Raw genomic sequence first — 21,858 nt, forward strand, 5'->3', positions numbered from 1 at the left:
AATCAGTCCTTGCCTTTCCAAATACATGTACATCCTGTCCCTCAGGATTCCCTCCAACAACTTGCCCACCACCAAGGTCAGGCTCACCGGTCTATAGTTCCCTGGCTTGTTTTTACCGCCCTTCTTAAACAGTGGCACCACGTTTGCCAACTTCCAGTCTTCTGGCACCTCACCTGTGATTATCGATGACACAAATATCTCAGCAAGAGGCCCAGCAATCACTTCTCTAGCTTCCCACAGAGTTCTCGGGTACATCTGATCAGGTCCAGGGGAGTTATCCACCTTTAACCGTTTCAAGACATCCAGCACTTCCTCCTCTGTAATCTGGACATTTTGCAAGATGTCACCATCTATTTCCCTACAGTCTATGTCTTCCATATCCTTTTCCACAGTAAATACAGATGCAAAATATTCATTTACTATCTCCCCCATTTTCTGTGGCTCCATACAAAGGCCACCTTGCTGATCTTTGAGGGGCCCTATTCTCTCCCTAGTTACCTTTTTGTCCTTAATATATTTGTAAAACCCCTTTGGATTCTCCTTAATTCTATTTGCCAAAGCTATCTCATGTCCCTGTTTTGCCCTTCTGATTTCCCTCTTAAGTATACTCCTACTTTCTTTATATTCTTCTAAGGATTCACTTGATCTATCCTGTCTGTACCTGACATATGCTTTCTTCTTTTTCCTAACCAAACCCTCAATTTATTTAGTCATCCAGCATTCCCTATACCTACCAGAGGAATTTGATAGGGGCTTTCAAAATCGAGGGCAGGTTGGATAGGATAACTAGGGAGGGAAACAAGGATGAGGGGACATGGATTTAAAGTGATCTGAAAAAGAAGCAAAGGTGATGTGGGGAAAACCTTTAAACCTTTTTCACTTAGTTCAGGTAGTTAGGGTATGGAATGTACTGAATGGAAGTGTGGTGGAAATAGGTTGAATTGAGGCATTCAAAAAGATGTTAGATGATTGTTTGGATAGAAATGGTATATGCAAGGGTATATGAAAATAGCAGGAGATTGGCACAAGGTAGTGATGCTTGTTTGAAGAGTCTGTGCAGGCATGGTGGGCTGACTTAACTCCTTCTGTACCATAATGATTCTGTGATTCCAGCCAAAAAAAGGCTTTTTTTTCTATTTTCAGGTAATTTTCAGATTAAAATTGAATATTCTACAAGGTAGCTCAACTGGACAGTTATAAATCAAACATGATTCTGAGGAGGGAGTGGGAAGTACTGATTTGTTGTGTTGAAGAGATATGTAATCATCTTTAATAAATATAATCATATGAGCCCAAAGGTTACTTCAATGTCATGAGGATGTATCAGTGAAAGAGTGATTGCTGTATCTAATGATTGGTCCCAGAAAAGTAAATAGAAGTAAGTGAAGACAATAATTAATGTGTGGAAGTGATTACCAGATGTGCTATTCATTGAACAATTTAGATGTTGCATAAGCCACCAGAAGGAAGCTCAAACAATTTGTAGCCATCATCTGAATCCTGAGATGAAATTGCTGCTAGAAAATCACACTCTTATCCAATATATTTTATAGTGTGCAGCTGGCAAGGGAAGGTTATGTTCATTTTTTTCTTCTTTGTCTGCTCATGCATGATACCATTATGGGCATAAACCACAAGAAGCTTCCTTTTAGTTGATTTGCAATCACCCCCATACTGAGTGACCAATGATTGTAATGAAATCAACATAATTTTGTTGTAGTAACTTGCAGTCTGTCCCCTGCCTATCTAAAAATAATGCTCAAAATAGGCAATTCAGATGAACAGACTGACAATACAAAATATTGTTTTGGAGTATACAAGTATTTTTTGTTTGTCCAGAAAGTTTTGAACTGCACTCAATGTAGCGTAGTATATTCAGAAAGCTAGAATATCATTAGTATACTTCACACATTTTCCAAGTGCCTGAGGTAGTTCCAGTCAGTGTCAGGTCTACTGAACCAAAGTTGAGTTAATTACAGCCTCAACTTCAACAATAAACAATCTAAAATTTCTTACACTTTTTAACTTGCCATGCAATCTTGACTGCTGCGGTTTTAACTTTGTATGTTTTTAATGCCATAACTTGTTAATACGAGCTCAATTGGGAAACGCATTCAAACATGATAAAGCATCAGCAAAATTCATGTTGTAGTTAATTCCAGTTATCCATCTCATCAATCACTGGGACCATCATTAATAAAGGACAAACATACAGTTTTGTAATTCTGAATGATATGCATAATATTTTAATGCTTTCAAATATAAATCATAATACACATTAGGATAATTAGATTTTAATGTCATGTGTGCTCAAGAAGAAAGGTACAGTCGTACAGTGAAATGTGTGCAATGTTGCCATATGCAGGGCCATCTTAGGTATAAGGCATCCAGTTACAAATCTTAGGTACGGTGGTTTAGGGCAGCACAGTGGTTCAGTGGTTAGCACTGCTGCCTCACAGCCCCAGGGACCTGGGTTCAATTCCCGTCTCAGGCAACTGTCTGTATGGAGTTTGCACATTCTCCCTGTGTCTGCGTGGGTTTCCTCCGGGTGCTCTGGTTTCCTCCCACAATCCAAAGATGTGCAGGTTAGGTGAATTGGCCATGCTAAATTGCCTGTAGTATTAGATGTAGGGGAATGGGTCTGGGTGGGTTGCTCTTTGGAAGGTTGGTGTGGACTTGTTGGGCCGAAGGGCCTGTTTCCACGCTGTAGGGAATGGAATCTAAATAGATTAGGTACAAAAATAGAGAAACAAGTAAATAAGCCAAAAGTTCTACATTACAGTTCTTCATAGTATAAATTGGGAAAACAAAGAAATAAATTTAAAAGATAAACATTACAATCCCCATATAGCCTGCAGTCACTCCACGCTGGGGGTTTTCCACACGTGGTAAAAACAATAACTGCAGATGCTGGAAACCAGATTCTGGATTAGAGTGGTGCTGGAAAAGCACAGTGGTTCAGGCAGCATCCGAGGAGCAGGAAAATCGACATTTCAGGCAAAAGCCCTTCATCAGGAATAGAGGCAGAGTGCCTGCAGGGTGGAGAGATAAATGACAAGTCAGGACAAATCAATGGGGACAGTGCTGATCTGGAAGTTTGGAACTGGGATGAGGTGGGGGAAGGGGAAATGAGGAAACTGGTGAAGTCCACATTGATGCCCTGGGGTTGAAGTGTTCCGAGGCGGAAGATGAGGCATTCTTCCTCCAGGCGTCGGGTGGTGAGGAAGCGGCGGTGAAGGAGGCCCAGGACATCCATGTTCTCGGCAGAGTGGCAGGGGGAGTTGAAATGTTGGGACACAGGGCGGTGAGGTTGATTCGTGCGGGTGTCCCGGAGATGTTCCCTAAAGTGCTCTGCTAGGAGGCATCCAGTCTCCCCAATGTAGAGGAGACCTCATCGGGAGCAACAGATACAATAAATGATATTAGTGGATGTGCAGGTAAAACTTTGATGGATGTGGAAGGCTCCGTTGGGGCCTTGAATAGAGGTGAGGGAGGAGTGTGGGTGCAGTTTTTGCAATTCCTGCGGTGGCAGGAGAAGGTGGGTTGTTGCGGGGCGTGGACCTGACCAGGTAGTCACGGAGGGAATGGTCTTTGCGGAAGGTGGAAAGGTGTGGGGAGGGAAATATATCCCTGGTGGTGGGGTCCATTTGGAGGTGGCGGAAATTACAGCGGATGATTTGATTTATGCGAAGGTTGGTAGGGTGGAAGATGAGCACCGGGGGGGTTCTGTCCTTGTTATGGTTGGAGGGGTGGGGTCTGAGGGCGGAGGTGCGGGATGTGGACGAGATACATTGGAGGGCATCTTTAACCACGTGGGAAGGGAAATTGCAGTCTCTAAAGAAGGAGGCCATCTGGTGTGTGCTGTGGTGGAACTGGTCCTCCTGGGAGCAGATACGGCGGAGGCTGAGGAATTGGGAATACAGGGTGGCATTTTTGAGGAGATAGGGTGGGAAGAGGTGTAATCCAGGTCGCTGTGGGAAGAGGTGGGTTTGTAAAAAATGTCAGTGTCAAGTCCGTCGTCATTAATGGAGATGGAGAGGTCCAGGAAGGGGAGGGAGGTGTCAGAGATGGTCCAGGTAAATTTAAGGTCAGGGTGGAATGTGTTGGTGAAGTTGATGAATTGCTCAACCTCCTCACGGGAGCACGAGGTGGTGCCAATGCAGTCATCAATGTAGCGGAGGAAGAGGTGGGGAGTGGTGCCGGTGTAACTACGGAAAATGGACTGTTCTACGTAGCCAACAAAGAGACAGGCATAGCTGGGGCCTATATGGGTGCCCATGGCTACCCCTTTGGACTGGGTCTTGGTCTCTCCCGCACTGGCCGACCACAACTAGACTCGCAAGCCACTGACCACCATCTGTGAGAGGCCGACCACTCCAGGCCCATCGCCTGTTGGTCAACCCATACCATGCCCACCAACCGCTGGCTGTTCCCACTCTGCACCACACCCGCCAACCGCTGGCTATTCCCACACTGCACCACACGTGCCAACCGCTGGCTATTCCCACACTGCACCACACCCGCCAACCGTCAGCTAATCCCACACTGCACTACACCTGCCAACCGCTGGCTATTCCCACACTGCACCACACCCGCCAACCGTCAGCTAATCCCACTCTGTACCACACTGGCCAACCATTAGCGATTCCCCCTCTGCACCACACCCATCAACCACTGGCTATTCCCACTCTGCACCACACCCACCAACCAGTGGCTATTCCCACTCTGCACCACACCCACCAACTGTTGGCTGTTCCCCCTCTGCACTGCACCCACCAACCGCTGGCTATTCCCCTTCTGCACCACACCCACCAACCGCTGGCTATTCCCACTCTGCACCACACCCACCAACTGCTGGCTATTCCCACTCTGCAGTGCACCACTGACCGCTGGCTATTCCACTTCTGCACTGCACCCACCAACCGCTGGCTATTCCCCACTGCACCACACCCACCAACTACTAGCTATTCCCACTCTGCACCACGCCCACCAACCGCTGGCTATACCCCCTCTGCACTGCACCCACCAACCGCTGGCTATACCCCCTCTGCACTGCACCCACCAACCGCTGGCTATTCCCTCTCTGCACTGCACTCACCAACCGCTGGCTATTCCCATTCTGCACCACCCCCACCAACTGCTGGCTATTCCCCCTCTGCACTGCACCCACCAACTGCTGGCTATTCCCCCTCTGCACTGCACCCACCAACTACTGGCTATTCCCACTCTGCACCACACACACCAACCACTGGCTATTCCCACTCTGCACCAAACACACCAACCGCTGGCTATTCCCCCTCTGCACCACACCCACCAACTGCTAGCTATTCCCACTCTGCACTGCACCCACCAACTACTAGCTATTTCCACTCTGCACCACACCCGCCAACCACTGGTTGATCCCCCTCTGCATCACACCCGCCAACTGTTAGCTATTCCCACTGTGCACTGCGCCCACCAATCTCTGGCTGTTCCCTATCTGCACTCCACCTGCCAACTGCTGGCTGTTCCCGCTCTGCATCATGCCCACTGACCACTGACCATCCCCCTCCTGATAAGCTAGAATTCAGGTATTTCTGTTGTATTGTTAACTTATAATTAGTTGAAATTTCTGAGAAAGATGATGTGGTGAAGCTAATCTTGTAGGTGAATAAGAATGAATCACTTTTTCTTGCTTTATTTTATATTTTCTGGAAAGCAAGTATTTCACACTCAGGAATAATTTTTATATAATTGCAAGTTAGTTAAATGCCCAGTAATTTAAATTCATTTTCCCTTTAGGAGAGCATTCCCTGTTGTAGTTGTGTCCATGCCTTTTGTGTGCTTTTCATGAAACCTCTTGTTTGATTGACTATACTCATTATTTTGAACATATCTAAAATTACTAATTACTGAAAATGGGTCACTAGACCAGAAACATTAACTCTGATTTCTCTCCACAGGTGCTGCCAGACCTGGTGAAATATTCTAACAATTTCTGTTTTTGTCTAAACTTACTAATATTGCACTAATATTTTAACTTGGAATCTATCACAATCATTTTGCTTGCTAACCAGTATGAATTTTGAAACTGCATGGCAATATTTTGAACAAGAGAGAAGAGCTCATCCCAATGTTTTGTTCAATATATATCCCACAACCAAAACTTCTAGAGCAGGTGAACTGGCCTTTAGTAACTTGCTGTTTATAGGATTTTCTCTGCACACATTTGCTGCTACATTTGCTGCCTTTCCAACAGTGACTATACATACTAAATACTTTATTGGCTAGGTACGAAACAGCTTAAGTTGTCCTTAGATCACAAAATATACAAGTCCAAATCTTTCCGTTTAAGAAAGGATTACATAATTTGCATTCACAATATGTCTTTGATATCCTGAAATTACAGTTCAAAAACACTTAATTGGTTGTAAACTGCTTTGGACCATTTTGAAGTTATCAAAGATTTTGTATAAATGCAAGTTTCTTTATATTTTTCATGACTTGTAATTTATGGTCACCTTAGTGTTTTGAAAATCTGTAGTTGAAGTTGGTTTTATTTGTTATCAGTCAATGCTAGAACCCAATTCAAGTTCTAATGATTGTGAATGGTGAATTGAAAATTCTCAAAGACTATGGAGTTTTTGTAATATGCTCTTCACAATCTTAAAAGTTACGGGCTCAAATAATATATATCCCTACCAATTAGTCATCCCTTGCATATAATAGCAGAAGCAATCAAAATGCATCACCAGGGATGCACTGGAATAACAAATCTGAACGTCAACTGAGACTGTAGGATCCGAACTTTTGGATATAATTATTTATTGTGAGATATTTTGAAGGTCAATAGATCCTGGAATAAATTTAAGACTCACAATAAAAACCCAAGCATTTATGAACGAGTTATTTGCCAAACAAATGTCTTTCATGGCTGGCATTTCAGTTAAACATGCCTATAAAATCTTCTGGATATTAGTTCAACTTGATTGCTTTAGAACAACAGAGCTAATCTTTTTCATTTTCACTTGATCTGCTTTAAAGGACAATCAGATAAATTTTAACTTTATACAGTAATGTAAAATATATTCTGGAAAGTTAAAAGCCTGGTTTGTTTAACCTCTTGTCTTTCTTTCTACTTCTTTTGAAGTAATTTAATAGAGAGGTAAAACAGTGATAGTGCTGCTGCTTGTTTTAAACTTTCTCAAAGTCAGGGCTTAACTGTAGCTTTTCTTACATACAATACATACATTTCACTTCAACATAAGTACAGTATTTCCTGTGATATGTGGCTGAAAGATGTTTCCAAATAAAGTTAAGGAAACTAATAACATTTCTTCTTAGATGTCAAATACCACAAATTGCTTGTATGAGCATCTGCAATGATTTCTTTAACTGGTAAGTCTGATATCAATTTTGGGCACCATTTATATTGTTGTCACAAGCAACAATTTCTTAAGAGTCATTACGTCACTTTGCATTTATTATGGAGATTGTCTACTGGTTCTATATTTCGCTGGGAAGGATCCCAAGTCATTATTATCCAGGACGGCATACCCCCAAATGGCTATGCTTCCAAGTTAGAAAGACTGAACTGCCCTCTCTTCTCTACTCAATCCCTCTCTGGGTTGGTTGCAATTAGGTTAATTTCAAAAAGGAACCTTGTTATGGAGATCCTTACCCAGCCCAAGCATGTTATGTTTTAAAAGGAGTCAATTTAACCCTGCTTTCTTGAGTTAAACAAAACATGTGTTCATTAGCGACTAAAATATTATAAGTATGTAAATTGTAAGGAATATATGATTCGTTTTTGTCTTGTTCATGACAAATAGTTTGTAAAACATTGCAGATGTTATGGTGGATAATTCTGCAGTACTGACTTTGGAAGTTGAGTGGCTTTTTGGATTTTCTAGGTTGTGCAGGTAGCTAAAAAGTTTATCTAGTTTCCTTTAACAGTCACTTTATTGTTGAGTTGTATACAGCAATCAAAGACACCTTATTTTATCCGTACGCTCAATAGTATCTAGTGGAATTTCTCAGTTGTGCCTCTTCATTAGCAAACCGTAGCGCAGTGGAACTTAAGCTCACGGCTTAAAGTTGGTTTTTAACCCTCTTTCATATATATTCCGAAATGGGTAAAACACAAACATGTCTTTTGTGCAGAATTGCATTTCCTTCAACTCATATCATGTCCACATTGTGGGGGCATAAATCACATGAACTTTCCCTTTGAAATACCACTGTCTGAAGTTCACTTGACTCTCTTCAGGTATGATCTTCCATAATTCTTCCTGATATCAGTGCAACTTATATTCTTAGCCATCTTTTGGCTTGTATATCCTTTTAAAAGACACATAATTAAAACTTTCATATATCTGTAAGTAATTCATGGTTATGAGTTGTTTTCATGACATTTGCATGAGCAGTTCATCAACTTCACTCACAAATTCCACCGCACCTCAAATTCACTTGGTCCATCTTGGACACCTCCCTCCCCTTTCTTGACCTCACCATTTCCATCTTTGGCAACAATCTCCAATGGACGTCTACTACAAACCTACAGACTCCCACATCTACCTGGACTATATCTCCTCCCATTCAGTATCCTGCAAGAACTCCATCCCATTCTCCCAATTCCTCCGTCTCTGTCGCATCTGCTCAGGCAAGGCGACATTCCACTCGTGGGCATCCCAGATGTCCACCTATTTTGAACAATGAGCATTTCCTCCCTCCATCATCCAGACCACCATCCGCTGCACCACTTCTATTCTGCGTACCACTGCTCTAAATGCTCCCCTCCAGTGCAATAAAGACATGGACCCTTGTCCTCACCTACCACCCCACCAGTTTCCACATCGAATGCATCATCCTCAAAAACATCCATCAATTCCAAACAGACCCGTCCACCAAGAACATCTTCTCCTCCCCACCACTCTCTGCCCTCTGGAAGGACCATTTCCTCTGACAGTCCTTGGTTCATGCCACCCATGCTAGCAAACTCCCAGGTACCTTCCCCTGCAACCAGAAAAGATGCAACACCACCACCCTCACCTTCATTCAGGGCCCCAACAGTCCATCCAGGTGAGACAGAGGTTCACCTGTCTCTCTTCCAACCTAGTTTTTTGCATCAGTTGCTCCCGATGTGGTCTTCTCTACATCGGGGAGACTGAATGTAAACTTAGGGAATGGATCACCGAGCACTGCCACCGGGTTTCAGGGGCCGACCAGGCCTCGCAGTCACTGCCCATTTCAATTCCCCCTAACAATTCTCCCTTCCCGACATGACCATCCTTGGCCTCCTCCATTGCCAAAACAAATCACAGTGGAGCAAAAACACCTTATCTTCCGCTTGGGCATCCTACAGCTCAGAGAACTCAGCATCGAGTTCTCCAATTTTGAATAACCTTCCTCTCCATTTCCCAACTCCCTTCCAAGCCCCTTCCCTGTCCTACCACTGTTTCCTGCCACCAACCAGATTCATCTCTCCCTTTGACCAGCCAGATCTTACCTCTACTGTCTTCACCTATCCCCACCTCACCACCTAGCCCCCACCTCCCCCTTAATCTGCAGCTCTCCCACATCCACCCACAGTCCTGAAGAAGCACTACACCCGAAACGTCGACTTCTGCACCTCCTGATGCTACCTGGCTTGCTGTGTTCTTCCAGACTCCTGCCCGTCTACTTTGTTATTTACACTGTCAGAGTTGTGCCATCTTTTGCTCAAGGAAATGCTCCTTTGCTTACTTGGCTCTCCTCATGAATTATATGTAGGTAGAATTGTGTGAAATGAAGAATTGACTTACAGTCTAAGAAAAATATTTTGACATTACAGTGCTGTTGATGTTTCTTTAATGACTGCACCTTGAGGCCTATTTTGTTTCTGTAAAAATACAGCATGTTACAACTTTACTGCAAAACTGCCAGGTTTTATTTGTTGTTCACCAAAGTGGTGTGACATGTGGTTCAGTTGGCAGCATTTTCATCGCTAACTCAAAAGTTTAAGAACTAAATTTCATTCTAGATGTTGATGATCATCAAAGGTGATATATAAAGGCAAATTTTTATTTATATTTCATTTGGAAGGTGGGGAAGTGATGGGGGTTTATTTGCTGGTTCAGTTTCAAAAACTCTGGCTTGAATACTGCTTGCTGGCAGCTTAACTATTACCTTTGCAATGTTCAAATCTAAGGTACATGCTCAGTATTGGATTTTTGCCTCAGACTTTGGATGATAAGTTTTATAACTAAATAACAGACTATGGTGCATAGTTGACAAACAAGGAGATAACTGAGTACATGTCATTGGAGTTTCAGGTATTATCTTGCTAAGTGTCATATAACACCACGGATATGGTGGGACTTAACTTTGCCTAATATCTTGGTATTATGAATAATATTTGTTTGAGACAAATTAAGAAAACAAAAAGGGGTAAAGCATATTTAGTCTGCATAACAGTTGTATCGTAAAATCTCATTATTGTCATTAAGAATCCATGAAATGCTCTTTTATTATGAAATACTGTTTGATGCAACTCTTTAAATCATTAGTGACATCTGTACTTAATCCTGTGTTGATGAGCAAAACTTCCCAGAATAAATGAGTACTTTCACTGCACATTTCAAATTTTCCTCTGAGCAGTGATGCTTGAATGTTAGGAAGTGCATTGGCTATCAAGAGGAGAGATGGAAGTTAATTTCCTCAATGTTTAAAAGACTTGCAAATCTAATGTATTATTTTTTAAAATCTAGCCGCAGTAGACTATAAAACAAGCACAATAACCAACCAGTTCCCAACATCACAAAAGTAGCATCTGAGATAAATAACCTAGTTAATCTATGACAGTGGCATGGATTCTTGGTGAGAAAGCTGGGAAATTCTATTGTCTTCAAATGGTACAGGGTTGCTCAGCAGCAATCATCGTCTAGCCACTGGTGATACCTTTTATCTGCAAATACTCGACATATATTTGCTTGAAATGGCAAATCTTTTCTAAGATTAATTTCCTTTTGACATCAGCCATAAAGGATCTCTGATATCCTGCAACAATGAAATGCATGAACAGATCAAGCAGTGAGTTGCTTCAAAAAAATACATTGTAGTAAACCAGGAAATCAAAGAAAGCAATTATTCTCCAAATTCAAACATTGTAAAGAGAGCAAAATAAAGACTGGAACATTCAGACAGGGCCTAAGATAAAACTTTAACAAAATATTTCTTATTATTTTAAAAATCTTTTAATTTTTATTGAAAGCATAATGAAAACAGACTATCCAAAAATATAAAAATGAGCTTAACAGTGGAAAAGAGGTTGTTCAATAATCATTACGACAGCAGACTAACAAGAGCCCAGTTTCAGTTCATTCAACAAAGCATAACTTTTTCACAGGTTTTTATGTCAAAATTAATTATGTAAAAAGAGAAAGTTAATATAAACTCTAACATTTTCTAAGATTTTAATCAAAGAGGACATCAACAAAAGCATCCTGCAGAGGAGTAGGGAATTACTGACAGCAATTTTTGCATTTATTTGCAGGTGCCAGAAGCTGCTGTCAGTTTCAGAGTAGTATGGATGGTTAACACTGACAGTTTAAAATTGCAAAATTTGGACTCTCACAACAGCTCAAATAACAAGGTTGGCAGATGTATAGGAAGTGGAACACTGTAGACGTGATAGATTGTGCATGGAACTCTGAACAAATGTTTTATAAATGGAAGAAGAGATAGAGAATAGTAAACAGGAATAAGGATCTACTAAATATGTAAGTCTACAACTGGTTATAAGGAAACTAAAGATTTGATAAATTAGTATTTCCTTTCAGTTAGTGTGAGGACAGGATAAAATATTAAGATCAAACCTAAAAGATAAATTTGGAAAGTTTTAGAAAGAAAGTTATGTTTGATGCTGAGGGGCTTGAATCCAATGAATTGTTTGCTTCAGGTTTTCTCTACATACATTATCTTGGATGCAAGTAAAAATAAATATAAATGCAATTTTGTATGTGGCACTAATTTAGGAAGCATGATAAGTTATTTGAATGGAGATGAAAGTTACAAAGAAACCGAGTGAGAAGAAACTTGGATTTCAGTTTGGAGACATGAGATCATCCACTTTGGATCTGAGAAGGACAAATTAGATTAGATTAGATTACATTAGATTACATTACATTACAGTGTGGAAACAGGCCCTTCGGCCCAACAAGTCCACACCGACCCGCCGAAGCGCAACCCACCCATACCCCTACATTTACCCCTTACCTAACACTACGGGCAATTTAGCATGGCCAATTCACCTGACCTGCACATCTTTGGACTGTGGGAGGAAACCGGAGCACCCGGAGGAAACCTACGCAGACACGGGGAGAACGTGCAAACTCCACACAGTCAGTCGCCTGAGGCGGGAATTGAACCCAGGTCTCCGGCGCTGTGAGGCAGCAGTGCTAACCACTGTGCCACCGTGCCACCCAAAATTAGAATATTTATTTTGTAGGTGAGAAGCTGGCAGCTATAGAGATGCTAAATTAATTAGATATTATTGTTCACAAATTACTGACATTTGGTGATGCCTACCTAGACCCCCTTCTCTGCCTTCAGAAGGATATATTGACCTGGGAAACACATTTTCACACACAGTTGCGACAATCTGGAACTCGCTGTCTCAAAAGTATGTGGATTTAAATTGTCAAGTCTAAGGTTGATAGATTTTTGTTGGGTAACCATACCAAGGGATATGGAACAACAGTAGATAAATGTAGTTAAAATACAGATCAATGAGTTAATTTAGTGGCAGACAGGCTCAAGGGGCCAAAATAGCCTATTCCTGTTCCTAAGATATTTTAGAAAATATTAGTTGTGCAGTGATTATTTTAAAAGTTTGCACTCAAATGTCAAGGATGACCTTTATTCCCTTTGGCTCCTTCATTTCTTAGGTGTGTGTTTTTGATAGGTCAGGGAAGTAAAAAATTATTCCCTCTTCACTTCATTTAATATTTTTCTGTAATGTTACATTGCTTGGGGCTGCAATCTTCTCCATAGGAAAGCAAGTCCAGTTTTCGCTCCAGGTAGTTCATCTTTCTCAAAATGAAACATCTCATTGTTTCCTGTGATGAAGCTAAATGTTGAAGGAATATGAATATTTACTGTTCTCAAGCTGTGTAAATGAGTAAGATGAATACACAGACTGTTATGTTGACTTAAAATAGTCAGCAGCTTAACTCTGACCATTTTCTCCATTGCCTCAATTGAACTCACTAGAACATTAAATGTCCCACTCGTCATTTTAAATATCTTCAGCAAATTATTCTGAGAGCTGTTTCTAGTAATTTATAATTTAAAATGTGAAATGTGTGTACATTTCTGAATTCATTGTATCCGCAGAGTAAGATCTTCACATTAATATTCAGCTAAAAAGTTTGATGTTATTCAGGATTTATTCAAAGATCTTAAACATCTTTTGCTTATTAGTTAAACTTGAAGCATGATTAGTTTCCAATGTTTCCTTTTATGTATGGACAGAATAAGTTGATCTATACAATGGGCTTGATATTGACAAATTTTGAGTCAAGCTCTTTTATGAATCAATGAGTGTAAATGTAAGTGGTGCCAATTTTTGATTTTTTTTCCAGTGAAATTTCTGATGTATGGAGATCTACAATTAGAAGGAAAGAAACCATATGCTGCTTTCATTCTCCATTAGGTATGTTTGGAAAACCACTGACTGGAATGAGTGCCAGGTGAAGCCTCTACTCAGTCAACAAGACCGACGCAGAAGCAATGAATCAACCTTGTGCGGAGGTGGCATTCAGACACGAGAGGTTTATTGTGCACAGAAAACAGGCGAAGTTAACAAACAACATTTAAAAGAAGGTATTGTAATCGTGCTGAAGTCTTCCTATTTGTAGTAATATAAACTTTTTCTGCTAAATTACCTTGGGAGGTCACGTGTTGGGGCTGTTTTGAGAAGGTGGTCAGGTTTCATCGTGATGTTTCAGCCATTTGGGAGTTGAGCAGGATAAATAGATGAGCTGGTCTTTTCCTGCTCAGTAGTTTCACACGGTTGTATAAATTGTGATGTCTATACTAGTGAGCTTCCTAGTTAATGTTATGTATCTTAGACATCCTATCACTTAAAATACTAAACTACATATTATCAATAGATAAAATCTTACATGTTCCAGTAACTGACTTCCGCCAGAATTTACTGACTCAGTTTGTGCCAGTAGTATAATGGTGAGCAGCACAAGTACAATTCAACACTGTCTTATATGAAGCAATACAATCGAATACTAAATGGCAATGCTAGGAATTGCAAGTAATGTATGCTACAGCAACTTCTGTTCCTCTGGGAAATGTAAACTGTTTATATGTTTCAAGATACAGTCACATTTATTTTCCATCTGGAACATAATGTAAAATTTTTTGCAAATAGAAATAGAGAAATTGGTGCTAAATTCAAAGTGTTCAGGGAATGAAGGAAAAGATTAGATGTTTCTTTGTCACATTGCTTCAGGGAAGGCACTTTATTTACATATCGAGTTAAAGTATGAACAAATACTTGTGAATTCTTGTAATGCTGGTTCCACTATTTGAAACACTGTGCTGTGTTTTCTCATTCTCTCACCTTGTACATCATACTAATGTTCCCATAAAATATACCAGTTCAGCAATAATTCTGATTTTCACACTTGGAAGTGAATACCCTATATCCATGTTCTTCATGAGTCTTCATCCACTGACTAACCTATCGACCTGTTTGTTCCTGTCTTTCATTCTGAGTATAATTTTCTACTTTTTTGCTCGGCTGCTCATTTTTACTGTTCACTCTTTGCAGATTGCAATTAACAGTCATGAGAAAAAAGCTTTTAATGCAGTCTCTTAACTCAGCACCATAAACATTTTTACAGAAATATTACAGAAGCAATCCAATTCAAAGTAAGGTGTGATTTCACTGACGTTATTAGGGAGACATAGTGACCCAGTGGCTAGTACTGCTGCCTTACAGTATCTCGGTTCAATTCCTGCTTGGGTGACTGTCTGTCTGTGTAGAGTTTGCACATTCTCCCTGTGTCTGTGTGGGTTTCCTCCCAGAGTCTCAAGATGTGCAGGTTAGGTTAATTGGCTGTGCTAAATTGCCTATAGTGTTATGTGCATTGGTCAGTAGTAAATATAGGATCTGGGTGGGTTACTCTTCACAGGGTTGGTGTGGACTTGTTGGGCCAAATGGCCTGTTTCCATAACGTAGGTAATAAAATTGCATACATTTTAACAGGTGTGATTAAGACTGGTGCCAAATTTTTAAAAGGTACCCTTCAATTCTGAGAACTTAACTACCAGTCAGTGATATAAATTACTAATATAACTTAGAATATTTTCCTTGCATTTCTTTGAGGTTGTGCGAGGATCACGGTGAATTTTATCAATATGATTTATGAACCAACTAAAGTTGAAGACATATTAATGGTGTATCAGGGAAATAATCACTTTAATAATCACTTTAATAGTTCACCATTGGGAAATGCTCTCACAGACTTTATGTTTGATGTACCTGACTTGATGAAGTTCAAGTACCTTTTAAAAGATAGTACAGCCTTGGTCAGGAATAGAAATCCTGGTATATTAATTTCCTCAGATAGTTAAAATTCATATTAGTAAGTATTTTTCATTTTTGAAGTTGAGATATTATTCACAATTAAACTATGCTGTTCTTTATATCTTTGAGTAACGTAGTGATGACAAATCAGCCTCTATGACTGAGCAGAAGCATTTACAATGCTTCTAAAATGTTTACTTTCATGTTTACAGCTTCTTGTTTCAATTTAATTTTCATTTTGCTGTAATCACACAAAAATACTGAACAATTGAACACCGGATATTTTTTCCCTTCTAAAACTAAAACTAAATTAACACTTTAAATTAAACCATCCTAAACAGTATGTATACAAACTTTGAGCCATTTCTTCAGCATGTCCACTTTCACCAAGTTCAGAAATAATTGTGATATGAAAGCTGTTGGTAACAGATCTATGAATTTGAGATCCACAGCTTGCGACTTGGGGTTCCACATGGTCAGGTCTATGAGACAAACCAATGTCACAGTTTTTCATCAGAAAGTGAAATCCCATCCTCACAATCACCATCCTTGAAACACACTGATCTGCTTGCTCTCAGCATCTCATATTCCGATTTGCGTTGTCGTCCAACAGATATGCATTGTTACTATACAACCATTTGACCTGCTGTGTTACTGAGAGAGATGATTTGAGCTTGTGATTTTTCGAATTGATGCAAACTCAGTTTCCAACTTGAAACCATGATTTCTTTGCGTGTGTTCACTTGACAAAGTACGGTCAGTTCTGATATAATGTGATAGTTCCATTCTGTGTGACCTTGCATTAAAAGAAAATCATGCAATAGCAGTGTCATTTAAACTAACAGGGCCAGAACAACATTATAGCCAATACAGTAAAGAAAGTTTGCGTTCTACAAATAATGGTCTAAATTCTTCAAACGCGTTAAAGCCAATTTGCGTTGAAGAAACATGCGTTATAGCAGAACTGACTTGTATGCTTTTGTGTTACCTTGTCACTGACCACGCTTTACCATTCTTTGGTTGTTCCAAATATTTATTCAGAAGAAGTGGATAATACTGCTGTTTGAAAATGGGGCCATAAGCTTTTCTATTAAGAACCTTGCTTCTACTTTGATCTGAAGGATGTTGGTGTGTAAATTAGGATAAATCAATACTTCTGACCAGCTGGTGCTACAGTCATTTGATTCGACTCCCTACAGTATGGAAACAGGCTCTTCAGCCCAACAAGTCCATACCGACCCTCCAAAGAGTAACCCACCCAGACCTATTTCCCTGACTAATACACCTATCACTATGGGCAATTTAGCATGGTCAATTCACTTGACCTGCACATCTTCAGACTATGGGAGGAAACCCACGCAGACATGGGGAGAATATGCAAACTCCACACAGACAGTCATCTGAGGCGGGAATCGAACCCGGGTCCCTGGTGCTGTAACGCAGCAGTGCTTACCACTGAGCCACCGTGCCACCTATTTGAACGTGATGATGGTCGAGAGTGTGGTGCTGGAAAAGCACAGCAAGTTTGCAGCATCCGAGGAGTAGGAGAATCGATGTTTCAGACATAAACCCTTCAATCAGGCATTCCTAAAGCTGTTCACCATCTGCAAGACAATTCAAGAGAGTGATAGAAATCCCTTCACTCTCACTGGTTCCGACCTCTAGAACTCTTTTTTTTCTGTAATGAAAGATGTGGTGATTGGAACGTGGGCCAGGTGGATATCATTCTCTATGTGATCCTTGACTGAGGTTGTTAACCTGCGCCAATCAGGGAGCTCTGGCTGACAAAAATAAATAGGAGATTCAGAGAATCTCCTCATTGCAGGGACTAGCCCTAAGCTGGCTGGTTAGGGCACATGTAAATAATTGGTGACTTGATGAAGAGATATTTCAAAAAGTGTATTATTCATTTAAACAAATATTATTTTTAGAGTTTTAATTAGTTATAGATGTGTGCTGGTTGCTTTTGTGAAGATATGTTTTAAAAATAAAAATAAGATATAACAGTCCTTCCAGAACAATGACCTAATCCAGTATGTCAGAGGCTTACTGGAAAGTCTCAAAAACATTAATGGCAAATTGATTTTGCTCTCGGGTTTATGACAGGTAGTATAAACATCGGAGGTGATTAATTTCTCATGCTTCAGGACATCTCTGCAGGAGTTCCTCAGGGTAGAGTCTTGGGCCAAACCATCTCAGCTGCTTCATCAATGATCTTCCCTCCATCACAAATACACAATGTTCAGCAACATTTGTGACTCCTCAGATACTGAAGCAGTCCATGATCAAGTGCCCCAAGATCTGGACCAATGAATAACAATAAATTTCCAAGTCAGGATGATAGGTGACTTGCAGGTGGTGTTGTTCCCATATGCCTGCTGCCTGAGACCTTCCAGGTGGAAGTAGTTATTGGTTTGAAAAGTGCTGTCTTAGGATCTTTGGTAAATTTCTCTAATGCATCTTGTAGACTGTACACACTGCTGCTACTGAGCATTGGTTGTGAAGGGAGTGGATACTTGTAGATATTGTGCCAATCAAGCAGGCAACCTCGTCCTGGAAGGGGTCAAGTTTCTTGAGTATTATTGGAGCTGCACCCATCCTAACTTGGGCCTTGCACATGATGGACAGGCTTTAGACAGTCAGGAGATGAGTTATTTGCAGTAGTGTTTTTAGCCTCTGACCTGCTCATATAGCCACTATATTTATATGGTGAGGAGTTTCTGGTCAATGGTGGCCCCAGGGATATTGATAGTGGCAGAGTTATTGATAGTAACATTAGTGAATGTTGAGGCATGCTGATTAGGTTGTTTGACTCTTAATGGAAATGGTCATTGGTGTGACATGAATGTTACTTTCCACCTGTCAGCCTAAACCTGGATGTTGTCCAGATCTTGCATGGACTGCTTTAGTATTGGAGGGGTTGGTGCTGAAAATTTTGAAATCATTGGTGAACATCCCCACTTTTGACTTTACAATAGAAGGAAGGTCTTTGAAGCAGATAAATATGGTTGGTCCTAGGACACTACTCTGAGGAACTCCTATAGAGATGTCCTGGAACTGAGATGACTGACCTCCAAGAACAACAACCATTTTCCCATGTACCAGGTATGAATCCTACCAACAGAGGGTTTGCCTCAATACCCATTGTTTCAAGTTTTGCTAGGGCTCCGTGATGGAACGCTCAGGGGATTGTGGCCTTCGTGTCAAAGTCTGTAACTGTCAAGTCACCTCAGGTTTGAATCAAGGCTGTAATGAGGTTTAGAATCGAGTGGTCCTGGCAGAGCCCAAACTGGACATCGCTGAGCAGGCTATTGCTGAGCAGGTGCTTCTTGGTAGCACTGTTGATAACACCTTCCATTATTCTACTGATGATCGAGAGTAGACTGTTGGGGTGGCAATTGACTGGGTTGGATTTGTCTGGCTTTGTACGCCCAGGACATACCTGGTAAATTTTCCATATTGTGCAGGTGCCACTGTTATAACTATAACAGAGTTTGGCTCGGGGAGTGGCAAGTTCTCAAGCACATGTCTTCAGTACTATTGCCAGAACATGGTCATAGCCCATAATCTTTGCAGTATCCAGTGTTTCCAACTGTTTCCTGATACACATACAGCAAATAGAATTGGCTGAAGTCTGGTATCTGTGATGTTGGGGAGCACTGGAGGAGTCCAACATGTATTGTCCACTTGGTACTTCTGGCTGAAAATTGCTGCAAATGCCTTATTTGTTGCACTGATGTCTTGAGCTCTTCCATCATTGAGGATGGGGATATTTATGGAGCCTTCTCCTCTAGTGAGCTGCTTAATTGCCCATCACAATTCACAACTGGATGTGGCAGGACAAGAGAGCTTAGATCTAATCCATCAATTGTGGAATTGTTTAGCTCTGTCTATCACTTGCTGTTTGGGAATATATCACCGTTCCTTCATTGTCGATTTGTCAAAAGCTAGGAACTCCTTCCCCAAGGGAATTGTGGGTCAATCCACAGCATTTGGACTCAGCAATTCAAGAAGGCAGCACCCCACCACCTTCTCAAGGGCAAATAGGGATGGGCAATAAATGCTGGCAATCCAGTGACACCTATGTCCCATGAGTTAATAAAGATTTTTTTGTGAGGAAATTCAAAGGCTGTATTTAACTTGGGAAACCCAGTGATTTAATATTTTTCAGGCAGTTCAAAAGAGACCTGTGGGTTCAGATGCAAGCACAATCCCTCACCCAGTAAGGAGTTTATTCAGAGCAATTAAGGAAATAAGTTACCAAATTCGTTGGGATTGCAACTTTCAGACCAGAATTGTTTGGTTTTAAATCTGAAGGCTATTAGAGGCTGAAAAAGCAGAAACTCTCAGTTTGGTAAGCACTCATATAAGAATATTGCATAGCTCACAGGTCAGAAGCTAGGGAGAATCTGTTAAGTCAAACCTTATAGTTTTGATATCCAAGTATAATTTCTCTGGATTTGAATTACTGTAAAGTGATGGTGTTGGGAAACAGTTTGAAACTTATTTTGCTGGGTGATTTAAAATGTTTTGAACAGTCTTCTCTATCTATATAAATTGGCATGCCTGTCCTTTCTTTTTGTTTTTACCTTCTGTGTAATATATCAAAGAAACTCTTAGCCTTATGTAATTATGCTTCAGCAATTGACCACCACAATAATTAAAATAAATGAAAGATCCAGCAAGCTAGGCTTCATTCTGGGATCTGGTTTGTCCAGAAGTATAGTTAGCTGGAGTACTTCCTTATGGGTATAACAGCATTGCTAATACTGCAGCTGTTCAACAAGAACTCTGACCCCTATCTTCACAAGGGCAATTAGTGGAGCTAAATGTTGGCAGCAGAAGTTGAATAATGTGCTATATTCAAGAAGACTTTTTTTTTCTGGACAGCCTGGTATATTCCCTTAAAAATGATAGATATTGTGAGTAGCTGGGATCCGAGCACTGATCACTCTGGTATCCCACTAGCCACTGTCAGCCATGTGGAAAAGACTTGCTTATTCCTACTGTTTATTTCCTATCTGCCTATCAGTTCTCTACAAATTTCAATACACCGCCCCTAATCCCATGTGCTTTAGTTTTACATACTAATCTCTTATTTGGGACTTTGGTGAAAGTCGATGGGTCAAAATCCAGGAACTCCCTCCTTAGGGGCATTGTGGATCAACCTACAGAATTTGGACTACAGCAGTTCAAGAAGGCAGCTCACCACCACCTTGTGAAATTCAAAATAAATCATATCCATGGGCTCCCATAAGACCATAAGATATAGGAGCAGAAATCACGCCATCCAGCCAATCAAGTCTGCTCCACCATTCAATCATGGCTGAAAGTTTCTCAACCCTATTCTCTTGCTTTCTCCCTATAATGCTTGATCCCATTGACAATCAAGAACCTGTCTATCTCTGTCTTAAATATATTAAATGACCTAGCCTTCACAGCCTTCTGTGACAGTGAATTCCATAGATTCATCGCTCTCTGGCTGAAGAGGTTTCTCCTTATCTCCATTCTCCTTTACTCTAAGGCTGTACCCTCGGGTCCTAGTCTCTCTTACCAATGGAAACATCTCCCCAACATCGTTCTGTCCAGGCCATTCAGTATTCTGCAAGTTTCAATTAGATCCTCCCTCATCCTTCTAAACTCCATCGAATATAGATCCAGAGTCCTCAAACGTTCCTCATATGTTAAACTTTTCATTTCTGGGTTTAGTCTCATGAACCTCTTCTGAACCCACTCCAGGGCCTGTACATCACACACAACACTCCAAATGTGTCTGACCAGACCCTTATAGAGCCTCAGAAGTACATCCCTGCTTTTATATTCAAGTCATCTAAAAAAAAATGCCAACATTGCATTTGCCTTCCTAACTACTGATTCAACCTGCAAGTTTACCTTGAGAGAATCCTGGACTAGAACTCCCAAGTTTCTTTGCAGTTAAGACTTCTGAATTTTCTCCCCATTTAGAAAATAATCCATGCTTCTCATCTTCTTTCCAAGGTGCATGACCTCACACTTACCCATGTTGTACTCCATCTGCCACTTCTTTGCCCACTTTCCTACATTGTCCAAATCTTTCTGCAGCCTCCCTGCTTCCTCAATATTGCCTATCCCTCTACCTATCTTTGTATCATCTGCAAACATAGCCAGAATGTCCTCAGTTCCTTCATCTTCTCCCCTTATCAACTCATCGAGTTACAGTCTCAAAGAATTCCAGTAGAACTATTATTTCCCTTTCATAAATCTCTGCTATTACATACTTAGTCCCTGTGGTGTCTCCCTTATGCAGTTTCTGC

General features: G+C 40.8%; 1 protein-coding gene across 1 annotated transcript in view; it reads left to right on the top strand.

Annotated features, from left to right (window-relative positions):
• The window catches only part of thsd7ba (thrombospondin, type I, domain containing 7Ba), a 901,507-nt gene that overhangs the window by 351,050 nt on the left and 528,599 nt on the right, over positions 1 to 21,858 (top strand). Inside the window, exon 7 of the mRNA XM_043694069.1 lies at positions 13,673 to 13,842. Within this exon, the coding sequence (XP_043550004.1) occupies positions 13,673 to 13,842 (170 nt within the window). The remainder of the gene's footprint in view (positions 1 to 13,672; positions 13,843 to 21,858) is intronic.

Source organism: Chiloscyllium plagiosum, chromosome 7, assembly GCF_004010195.1.
Source record: "Chiloscyllium plagiosum isolate BGI_BamShark_2017 chromosome 7, ASM401019v2, whole genome shotgun sequence".
In the NCBI taxonomy this organism is placed as follows: domain Eukaryota; kingdom Metazoa; phylum Chordata; class Chondrichthyes; order Orectolobiformes; family Hemiscylliidae; genus Chiloscyllium; species Chiloscyllium plagiosum.